At 42.3% G+C, this 12158-nt stretch overlaps 1 protein-coding gene across 1 annotated transcript in view; it reads left to right on the forward strand.

The window, feature by feature from the left end:
• The window catches only part of syne3 (spectrin repeat containing, nuclear envelope family member 3), a 155422-nt gene that overhangs the window by 43808 nt on the left and 99456 nt on the right, over positions 1-12158 (forward strand). Inside the window, 1 exon segment of the mRNA XM_034159822.1 lies at positions 10692-10828. Coding sequence (XP_034015713.1) covers positions 10692-10828 — 137 coding nt within the window.

The following is a 12158-nucleotide window of genomic DNA, read 5'->3' on the forward strand; positions in this document are numbered from 1 at the left end:
TGTCCTTTGAAATATAGTGAAGATTTGTCCCATCCTGTCTATGGCTGATGCTGAGACCCTGATCCATGTATTTTTCTCTTCTAGATTGGACTACTGCAGTGTTCTATTTTCTGGATTCCTGCAGTCCAGCATTAGGGCTCTCCAACTGGTTCAAATGCTGCTGTCAGACTTTTGACAGGAAGCAGAAAGTTCGACCACATTACACCCATTTTGGCGTCTCTTCACTGGCTTCCTGTCCCTCTGAGATCAGATTTTAAGGTTCTGCTACTAGTCTATAAAATTGTTCACAGACTGGCACCTCCCTACTTAGCTGACCTAATTAAACCCTACGTACCGGCCCGGGCTCTGCGTTCTCAGGGTGCAGGACTACTTTGTGTCCCTAAGGTGAATAAGAAGACTGTGGGTCACAGAGCTTTCTCTTATCGTGCCCGTTCTGTGGAATGGTCTCCCTGCATCATTAAAACAGTCAGATTCTTTAGAGACTTTCAAGTCCAGACTTAAGACGAAGTTATTTTCCCTTTCGTATGGCTAGCATACTGGCATAGTATGTTACTATGCTTTTTAGTCTTTCAATTCATTTTATTAGTAAACGGAGCGTGCTGTGGCTCAACTTTATCTAAAGTCTGGGTCTTTTAGTGAAGCTTGGGGCTAGTGGCCGGCGATCACCTTAAGCCTGGGTCCCACCGAATAATGAAGGATGAATAATGAGCCACACAGCATGTTTTCTTTGCTACAAGAGGGTTTCTTCAACTATTGTGGTAGTTCCGTGGCTCTGAGTGGCTCTTAGATATGTTATCTTCAGTTAACGAGGGTCCTCTCTGAGCGTGGCACTAATTTCAAGAAGTTCAAAATTTAGCAACAACAACGTGGGGCAGTTTATGTACGAGTTACTGAGATGACTTAGAGGCGTGTGCGTGGTGCTTACGAGGGTGCTCAAAGCCCATTATCCGTGCGCCTGGAAGCTGCGCAGGACCTGAGAGGGTGTTTTTGGAGCGGCTCCCCTCTTGCACACACAATTCTACCTGCTCTGTGCTCTGGACACTGTACAACCCCTGGCAAAAATGATGGAATCACCGGCCTCGGAGGATGTTCATTCAGTTGTTTAATTTTGTAGAAAAAAAGCAGATCATAGACATGACACAAAACTAAAGTCATTTCAAATGGCAACTTTCTGGCTTTAAGAAACACTATAAGAAATCAAGAAAAAAAGATTGTGGCAGTCAGTAACTGTTACTTTTTTTAGACCAAGCAGAGGAAAAAAATATGGAATCACTCAATTCTGAGGAAAAAATGATGGAATCATGAAAAACAAAAGAACGCTCCAACACATCACTAGTATTTTGTTGCACCACCTCTGACTTTTATAACAGCTTGCAGTCTCTGAGGCATGGACTTAATGAGTGACAAACAGTACTCTTCATCAAGCTGGCTCCAACTTTCTCTGATTGCTGTTGCCAGATCAGCTTTGCAGGTTGGAGCCTTGTCATGGACCATTTTCTTCAACTTCCACCAAAGATTTTCAATTGGATTAAGATCCGGACTATTTGCAGGCCATGACATTGACCCTATGTGTCTTTTTGAAAGGAATGTTTTCACAGTTTTTGCTCTATGGCAAGATGCATTATCATCTTGAAAAATGATTTCATCATCCCCAAACATCCTTTCAATTGATGGGATAAGAAAAGTGTCCAAAATATCAACATAAACTTGTGCATTTATTGATGATGTAATGACAGCCATCTCCCCAGTGCCTTTACCTGACATGCAGCCCCATATCATCAATGACTGTGGAAATTTACATGTTCTCTTCAGGCAGTCATCTTTATAAATCTCATTGGAACGGCACCAAACAAAGGTTCCAGCATCATCACCTTGCCCAATGCAGATTCGAGATTCATCACTGAATATGACTTTAATCCAGTCATCCACAGTCCACGATTGCTTTTCCTTAGCCCATTGTAACCTTGTTTTTTTCTGTTTAGGTGTTAATGATGGCTTTTGTTTAGCTTTTCTGTATGTAAATTCCATTTCCTTTAGGCGGTTTCTTACAGTTCGGTCACAGACGTTGACTCCAGTTTCCTCCCATTCGTTCCTCATTTGTTTTGTTGTACATTTTTTGATTTTTGAGACATATTGCTTTAAGTTTTCTGTCTTGATGTTTTGATGTCTTCCTTGGTCTACCAGTATGTTTACCTTTAACAACCTTCCCATGTTTGTATTTGGTCCAGAGTTTAGACACAGCTGACTGTGAACAACCAACATCTTTTGCAACATTGCGTGATGATTTACTCTCTTTTAAGAGTTTGATAATCCTCTCCTTTGTTTCAATTGACATCTCTCGTGTTGGAGCCATGATTCATGTCAGTCCACTTGGTGCAACAGCTCTCCAAGGTGTGATCACTCCTTTTTAGATGCAGACTAACGAGCAGATCTGATTTGATGCAGGTGTTAGTTCATTCATTCATTCATTCATTCATCTTCTACCGCTTAGTCCAGTTAAGGGTTGTGGGGGGCTGGAGCCTATTCCAGCAGTCATAGAGCGTGAGGCGGGGTACACCCAGGACAGGACGCTAGTCTGTCGCAGGGCCACAAACAGACAAACAAGCACAGACACACCCACATACACACCTACGGACAATTTAAAGACTCCAATCCACCTAACCCGCATGTCTTCGGATGTGGGAGGAAACCCACGCACACACGGGGAGAACATGCAAACTCCACACAGAAAAGCCATGGGAATTGAACCCACGACCTTCTCGCTGTGAGGCAACAGTGCTAACCACCAAGCCACCGTGCTGCCCCAGGTGTTAGTTTTGGGGATGAAAATTTACAGGGTGATTCAATAATTTATTCCTCAGAATTGAGTGATTCCATATTTTTTTCCCTCTGCTTGGTCTAAAAAAGTAACCGTTACTGACTGCCACAATTATTTTTCCTGATTTCTTATAGTGTTTCTTAAAGCCAGAAAGTTGCCATTTGAAATGACTTTAGTTTTGTGTCATGTCTGTGATCTGCTTTTTTTCTACAAAATGAAACAACTGAATGAACATTCTCCAAGGCCGGTGATTCCATAATTATTGCCAGGGGTTGTATATAAAATAATTATTTTGTAGCGGATTAATCACTTTCTGCCAAACCTTGGATGCTGAAAACATCTCTAATCGCTTCTGGAATCACAGAGGACTGTTTTATCTGGATGTTTTTTTTCCTCTCTTTCCTGCTCCATGTGGAATGTATTTTGAACAGCTTAAGGTAACTATTTTTAATGTTTTTTGTAGCTTGATGAAACAGTTCCTAGCTGTAAAAGTATGTCTATGGTTGATTTAATATCTGGATCACATGAGCTCCTCTGTGTGTACGCGCTGAGGCAGTGACTCATCACGCTCCAAAGGAGCAGAACGCCAGCTCACAAAAGAGTGATTTTTTTCAGTCAATATTGGACAAACACAAAGTTAAAATTTGGATAACTGTGTGAAAGTGGATGTGTGTTTAAAGCCGCGGAAGAAATAACTCCTGTGAAGCTGCTAAAAGCAGCACAGAGCTGTGCAGCCACACAGAAGGAGAGTGCGCAAAAGACCGATTTTGAAGACAGAACACAAAGTAAAAAGTTGTATCACTGACTTGTAAGCTGTGGAAGAAATATATATATATATATATATATATATAGTAGTGTTCAGAATAATAGTAGTGCTATGTGACTAAAAAGATTAATCCAGGTTTTGAGTATACGAGGTCTGTTAGAAAAGTATCTGATCTTTTTATTTTTTTCAAAAGCCTGATGGATTTGAATCACGTGTGCTTGCATGAGCAAACCTTGAACCTTCGTGTGCATGCGGGATTTTTTTCACGCCTGTCGGTTGCATCATTTGCTTGTAAGCAGTCTTTGTGTGAGGAAGGGTGGAGTCTCTCATCGTTTTTTCTTTGCAAGGAAATGGTGGAACGACTGGAGCAGCGCGACTGCATCAAATTTTGCCAGAAACTGGGTGACAGCCAGGTGGAAACCATTGGGATTATTCAGACGAAAGCCGTCACACAGATTAAGGAGCGGTACAACCGGTTTAAATACGGCCGCACAACAGTGGAGAGCGAGCCACGCTCCGGTCGGCCATCAACATGCTGAAATGACCATATCATTTCCAAAGTGAACGCTGTGGTGATGTGGGACCGTCGTGTGACTATCCGAGAAATTGCGGAAGAGGTGGACATCAGCACTTTTTCGGCACATTCCACTGTGACAGAAGATTTGGCCGTGAAAAGAGAGGCGGTGAAAATCATCGGCATGAAGCTGATGGCGGAACAAAAGCACCTTCGTGTTGAGGCCTCACAGGACATGTTGTGACATGCCCACCTCTTCAACCATTCGGGAGATTCAGATGGCTTTCGGTGGCTTTTCAGTCATGTGACTATCTGAGAAATTGAAATTGAAAATCATATGCCTAGAAGCCATCTTCATGGAAGCAAATTCCTGTAACTCTGAAGAGAAATGTTAGTGCATCTGATGTAGAATGACTTGACTGATGAAGTGTCATGTTGTGAACATTCTTTCATTTATTTTCTGGAGCTTATCTGGGTCTAGGAAGGGGTGACCAAGCAGCTCTGTCCGCACTTCCCTATTCACGTTCAAGCCCTGTAACTGTTCTCACGGGATCCCAGGAATTTCCCCAGCCAGCTGGGAAATGTAATCCCTCCATGGTGCCCTGCGTCTTCCCCGGGGCCTCGACCCGGTTGGACGCATCGCAGGCATCCTCACCAGATGCCTGAACCACCTTAGCTGGCTCCTTTAAATGCAAAGAAGCAGCAGCTCAACTCCGAGTCCCTCCCAGATCTTCAAGCTTCTCATCCTGTCCAAGAGTGTAAGCCCAGATACCTGACGGAGGAATCTCATTTCTGCAACTAGTATCTGTGATCTTCATTTGGCCATTACCCAATGTTCATGACTATAGCTGCGGATAGGAACGCAAATCGACTTGAACAGTAGTATTCAGAATAATAGCAGTGCTATGTGACTAAAAAGATTAATCCAGGTTTTGAGTATATTTCTTATTGTTACATGGGAAACAAGGTACCAGTAGATTCAGTAGATTCTCACAAATCCAACAAGACCAAGCATTCATGATATGCACACTCTTAAGGCTATGAAATTGGGCTATTAGTAAAAAAAAAAAAAAAAAAAAGTAGAAAACAATAATTGTAGCATCTGCTGTTGGTGCTACAAACTCAAAACTATTATGTTCAAACTGCTTTTTTATCAGTCCTGTGAATCACTAAACTAGTATTTAGTTGTATAACCACAGTTTTTCATGATTTCTTCACTTCTGCGAGGCATTAATTTTGTTGGTTTGGAACCAAGATTTTGCTTGTTTAATAGTGTGCTTGGGGTCATTGTCTTGTTGAAACACCCATTTCAAGGCCATGTCCTCTTCAGCATAAGGCAACATGACCTCTTCAAGTATTTTGACATATCCAAACTGATCCATGATACCTGGTGTGTGATATACCTCTCCCTCAGCCCCAACCAGTCCCAGCAGAAGACTGCCCCTCCCTGAGCCTGGTTCTGCTGGAGGTTTCTTCCTGTTAAAAGGGAGTTTTTCCTTCCCACTGTAGCCAAGTGCTTGCTCACAGGGGGTCGTTTTGACCGTTGGGGTTTTACATAATTATTGTATGGCCTTGCCTTACAATATAAAGCGCCTTGGGGCAACTGTTTGTTGTGATTTGGCGCTATATAAAAAAATTGATTGATTGATTGATATACAAGGTCTGTCAATAAAGTATCGTATCTTTTTATTTTTTCAAAACTATATGGATTTCATTCATATGTTTTTACGTCAGACATGCTTGAACCCTCGTGCGCATGCGTAAGTTTTTCCAACGCCTGTCGGTGACATCATTCGCCTGTGAGCACACCTTGCGGAAGGAGTGGTCCCGCTCCCTCATCGGATTTTCATTGTCTGGAAATGCGGAATGATTTGGACTTTTTTTCCATCAGAATTTTTCAGAAGCTGTTAGAGACTGGCAGCTGGAAACCATTTGAAAAATTATCTGGCTTTCGGTGAAAATTTTACGGGCTTCACAGAGAATAAGGTCTGTTACTACAGCTTTAAGGACGGCTTTAAGGACGCTCAGCGCGCCGCGCTCCGAGCTGCGACGACGAGGCAGAAAACACCAGATCATTTCTAAGCTGATGGCTCTGTGGATACGAGACCGTTGTGTGCACTTTCTCTGGTTATCACAAGAGCTGGACATCAGCCATTTTCCGGCAGATTTCACTTTTAACAAGAGATTTGTCATGGAAAGCCGCGTGGAGGCTTCGTGCGTAATGACCGATTCTCTGTTTGAGCGAGACAAAGGAACACCCTCCGTTTCGGCGTGTCATGGGATAGTGGGACATGCCTATCTTGGCTTTCAATGCTTACCAGTCCAGTAAGTATCAGAGAAATTGTGGAGAGCTGGGCATGTCATAACTTGTCCCATGACACGCCGAAACGGAGGTGTTCCTTTGTCTCGCTCAAACAGCGAATCGGTCATTACGCACGAAGGCCGCCGTGCGGCTTTCCATGACAAAATCTCTTGTTAAAAGTGAAATCTGCCAGTAAATGGCTGATGTCCAGCTCTTGTGATAACCAGAGAAAGTGCACACGACGGTCTCGTTTCCACAGAGCCTTCAGCTTAGAAATGATCTGGCGTTTTCTGCCTCGTCGTCACAGCTCGGAGCACGGCGTGCCATGCGCCATTGTTGGCCATCCTTAAAGCTGTAGTAACAGTCCTTAATCTCTGTGAAGCCCATAAAATTTCACCGAAAACAACCGAATCTTCGAAATGGTTTCCAGCTGGTTGTCTGGCAGAGCTCCTGAAAAAAATGTTATGGAACAAAGCGCAGTAGCTCAGCTGTTTACTGAGAATGAAAATCTGACAAGGGGGCGGGACCACTCCTTCCACAAGGCGTGCTCACAGGCGAATGACGTCACCGACAGGCGTGGAAAAACTTGCGCATGTGCATGAGGGTTCAAGCTTGTCTGACTTAAAAACATATGAATGAAATCCATATAGTTTTTGAAAAAAATAAAAGGGTACAATACTTTATTAACAGACCTCGTATAGGCCCAACACCATAGTAGGAGAAACATGCCCATATCATGATGCTTGCACACCACCATGCTTCACTGTCTTCACTGTGAACTGTGGCTTGAATTCAGAGTTTGGGGGTCGTCTCACAAACTGTCTGCGGCCCTTGGACCCAAAAAGAACAATTTTACTCTCATCAGTCCACAAAATATTCCTCCATTCTCTTTAGGCCAGTTGATGTGTTCTTTGTGGCAAATTGTAACCTCTTCTGCACGTCTTTTATTTAACAGAGGGACTTTGCGGGGGATTCTTGCAAATAAATTAGCTTCACAGAGGCGTCTTCTAACTGTCACAGCACTTACAGGTAACTCCAGACTGTCTTTGATCATCCTGGAGCTGATCAGTGGGTGAGCCTTTTCCATTCTGGTTATTCTTCTTTCCATTTTGATGGTTGTTTTCCATTTTCTTCCTTGTGTTTCTGTTTAGTTTTTTTTTTTTTGTCCATTTTAAAGCATTGGAGATCATTGTAGATGAACAGCCTATAATGTTTTGCATCTGCGTATGTTTCCCCTCTCCAATCAACTTTTTAATCAAACTACGCTGTTCTTCTGAACAATGTCTTGAACGTCCCATTTTCCTCAGACTTTCAAAGAGAAAAGCATGTTCAACAGGTGCTGGCTTCATCCTTAAATAGGGGACACCTGATTCAGACCTGTTTGTGCCACAAAATTGACGAACTCACTGACTGAATGCCACACTACTATTATTGTGAACACGCCCTTTTCTACTTTTTTTTTTTACTAATAGCCCAATTTCATAGCCTTAAGAGTGTGCATATCATGAATGTTTGGTCTTGTTGGATTTGTGAGAATCTACTGAATCTACTGGTACCTTGTTTCCCATGTAACAGTAAGAAATATACTCAAAACCTGGATTACCACACAGAGGCGGCTGTCCAGGAACCCGTGCTTTGGTTCTAGCTGGTCTGGTGTATTACAGGTGGACAGCAGCCTGGCACACAGCGCACAACCACGGGTCTGTACTGGAGCATCTATTTTTGGACTGCATTTAAAAAATGTGACATCTTTAAATGCTGCTGTGAATCTATGAATTGAAAACTCACACTTTAAAGGGACCAGGTGTGGGAGGGCTGGAGGTTTGAACCAAACCCATCATGCCTAAAAGTGCCCCAACATGGCGTTATCATGGCACTACGTGGCTTAGTGTGGCTGATGCGAGTCATTCGAGGCTGTAATGACAGGTCAGTCGTGGCTCACTCGAGGCTGCTTCGTGGCACATGTGGGGTACAGAGAGGCACATAGAGGCACCTTCATAGTGGATACGTGATAGATGAAAATGTGGGTCATTCTTCGACTAATCGCTGACACACCCATGCGTGGCTCATTATTCATGGCTTATTATTCGGAGGGACCCAGGCTTTAGTATTTCATCTGTTTGCTTTTATTTCAAAATAATGCAGATAAAAGCGCCTCGTTTGAACATGCCTTTTTGTTTTTCTTCAACCTCATATTGATAGTCTGCTGCTTTTAGGACCACAGTAGGTTTTTTCTAACTTCTTATTTTAAGACATTTTTTTTGGGCTCATGATTTTCTCGCATTGTCTTGGTGGATCATGGGATTTATTTTCATCATGTGCAGAATGTTGAAAGGTTGACTGACATATGTGATAAACGCTGATGTGAATGAATGAGGTGTTGTGACTCTTTCAATTTCAATTTATATAGCGCCAAATCACAACAAAGTTCCCCCAAGGTGCTTCACACAAGTAAGGTCTAACCTTATTAACCCCCAGAGCAGCAGTGGTAAGAAAAACAACTCTTATGATTTGAGGAAGAAACCTCAAGCAGACCAGTCTCAAAGGGGCGACCCTCTGCATGGGCCATGATACAGACACAAATTACAAAACAATTTACTACAGTGCTCCTATTTCGGAAGAACTAAATGATCAATTGTGTCAAACACATTTAACAAATCAGTAAAGACAGCCACAGCATATCACTTCTTATGTATTCCTGAAACTGTAATGGGAAAACTGAATTTCCTCCTCAATTTCAGCTTTTTCAAACTCTTTCAACTTTTAAAATAAGTTAATTGTCTTGTGATTCAGGCTGAGAAACAAAACAGAGGGACGTCTTTAAAATGCTAAAGCAACTAAAGTATTTTCAGACATCGTTTTCCATCATCATGAGGCTTTATGTGGATAAGTTTTCATCAGGCTGTGATGATGAATCCGACTAAAACGAACAGCTCAGATTAAGACTTTATATTCACTCTGTATGTGAATGGTTTTAATATTTGAAACAGTCTGTTTGTTTGCATGAGGACTGCAGCTTTCAGCCAATCAATGGACAGCATCAGTGAACAGAAATGTGTCAATAATCGCATAACTTACCTACAATGTATGTCCCATGTGTGTGGGCCGTATGAGTCTTACGCTGGCCAATGTCGAAAATACTGTGCATGCCCAAAGTTTTTAGATGTACTCACCGTTTAAATGACGTATATCAGCGTGTCTCAACATTCTCTTAACTTATACAAAACTTACCCTTATTAAATGTACACCAGTGTTTTTAATACGCTCGGCATACGCTGGCTAAATCATCAAGATGTGACAGGGGTGGTAGACAAATGATTTTCTCACCCTGAATGGGTGTGGTTCTGTAATTACCCCGGTTCAACCTGGGAGCTATGTAGCGGTGTTCTACAGGAAGTCTCCCTACAACGATAACTACAAAAACCCAAACAGGAAGTGTTTGTTTGCAGTAATGTAATGGAGCACTGTTCATCCAAATTCTGACAATATTACGGGATTTTAAGAACCTGCTCAGAAATGTAGGCCAGCAGCAGCACTCTGTTTCTCAGTGGGCGGCACAGACTTCAGATTATATCACCATGTTTCATGGGTTTTTGGGCAATAATGATATGAACGTCACCACTCATTAAACTCACCTGTGAATGAGGTGGGGACGGAAGCTACACATCTTTAAAGGACAAGACTGTGTGTGTGTGTGTGTGTGTGTGTCTCCATGGCACAAACAAACGGTTTGAAAACATGTAGGGCTTGATGTGCTGTGTACGCGCAACGTAGAATCTATTCTCACAGTTTGACTTGATTAACTGGTGCCACGAGTTAAATCATTGTCAGGGCTCACGTTCAGGCTCAGGGAAAGTTTTTTGCTAATTTTATCAATATCAGTGCACAATAAAAACTTTCTCTTGTAATTTTTTACACTAATATATATACACTAATGGGCTAACACTAGCATGAAAGCTTGCTAGCAGTATGGCTAACGTTAGCATGAGCTGCCTCTATTGTGAGCGATGGAATTTATAATGTACTTTGAAAACATAGTTACAATTTTGCTTATAAAATTCTTACTGCATATCTTCAGGTAATTTTCCATGTTGTCTGAAAATAATGACAATTGTCATTTTTTAGTGTTTTGATGGGCAAAAAAACTGACAGACACCTGGGGTGTTTCTTTTTTAATTTCATCATGGAGTTTGATGGTTACATCATTTATTTTGAGCACAAACAAGCACTGTGAGTACCAGTTATGTGCACATCTGTCCTAAGTTAATTCTGTCATGTCTGTGTCTGTCAGGGTGTCAGAAATACTCTGGAAGAAGAGGAGTCCCAGGTGGAGCACCTCAAGGCTCAGCTGAAGGAGCTGTTTCGATTCTCTCAGGACTCGCGTCACCTTTCCCATGATGTCCTGGCTGTTGTCAAGGAGCACCAGAGGTACGTCCCCCTTCCAGAACTGGAAGGACAACCTGTGCTACTTAAAGGGACATTTAATGATATTCAGGTTTCCTGTTGCATCTCATCCAGTAGTCCGTTGTAGGAGCACCAATGTTGAGCAGTACATACTGTGGTTCTGACATTTTCCCTGTAGAGCAGAGCAAGAAAAAAGTTTGGCCAAAACCAGCCACAAACAAGCAAATCTAAGCACAACAAAACTAGAATAAAGAAACGTTTTGTCTGCAGAAGCCCATCAGGACAACATGAATCAGATCCATGTTTTTAATGAGCTTCAGCTCAAGTGTTTTACCGTCTCTAGGCTGCAGTTCAAGGGTGCAGGGGTGGTGGCCAAGTGGTTAATGCACTTGGTTTCAGTGCAGAAGGTTCCCGGTTCAAATCCACCCATGCCACATTTCTCCATGTAATGTGGAGTTGCGTCAGGAAGGGCATCCGACGTAAAACCTGTGCCAATTCAACATGCAGATCCACCTTGGATTTGCTGTGGCGACCCCGAGTGCAAACAAGGAGCAGCCGAAGGGACTTACAGGCTGCAGTTCAAGAGGTTTTCTGGATTTGCTGTTTTTTTGAGGTGGGGGAGGAAGGGCTCAAACTGTGGTATGTTTTGAAGAAATGGAGGAGCCAGCCATTATGCTGAGTGATTTTATCCCTGCGAGTGGTCACAGAAGTCTGTCGTGTATTTCGACGGTGTTTCTTTGCAGACTGATTTGTTTTTTAAAAAGTGCTGAGTATTCAGTTGTTCGGACTGCTCTCTGGGACATCCTGACCAAGACGCACGTACAGAGATACTGTGTAAAAAAAAAAAAAAAAAAAAACTGGTGTCCCTCAGGGAGGTGTTCTGGTGTTCAGTGCTTGCATGGACTGGGCGTTGGGTTGTGGAAACTAGTGATGATCACGAACTAAGTATGGGGTTAAAATTCTCATTAATATTTGTAAATGCACACAGGGTGATCTACAAATCATTGATTTGCAAATGTGTTCAGATATCCACAAATGCAAATTTCGTATTTGTAACTTGTAAATTGGTCTTTGAAAATAATGTTGTATTTGCAAATATAAAACTTAATTTGTAAAAAAAAAAAAAAAATGTAAAACTGGAAATTGTATTTGTGAATTGAGTTTCAGCATTTGTGGATCATCAATTACACGCATTCATCACTTCCTCTGTGACGTCATTTTGAGGCATTCTTTTCGCGAAATCCACACAGATCCACAAACAAATGCCTACTGATTCGCAAATGCACACTCACGCACACTGGATATCCACTAGATGGCAGTGTGGTTCCATTCATTGATGTGGCTGAAACTATAT

This window comes from Thalassophryne amazonica, chromosome 19, assembly GCF_902500255.1.
Source record: "Thalassophryne amazonica chromosome 19, fThaAma1.1, whole genome shotgun sequence".
NCBI lineage: Eukaryota > Metazoa > Chordata > Actinopteri > Batrachoidiformes > Batrachoididae > Thalassophryne > Thalassophryne amazonica.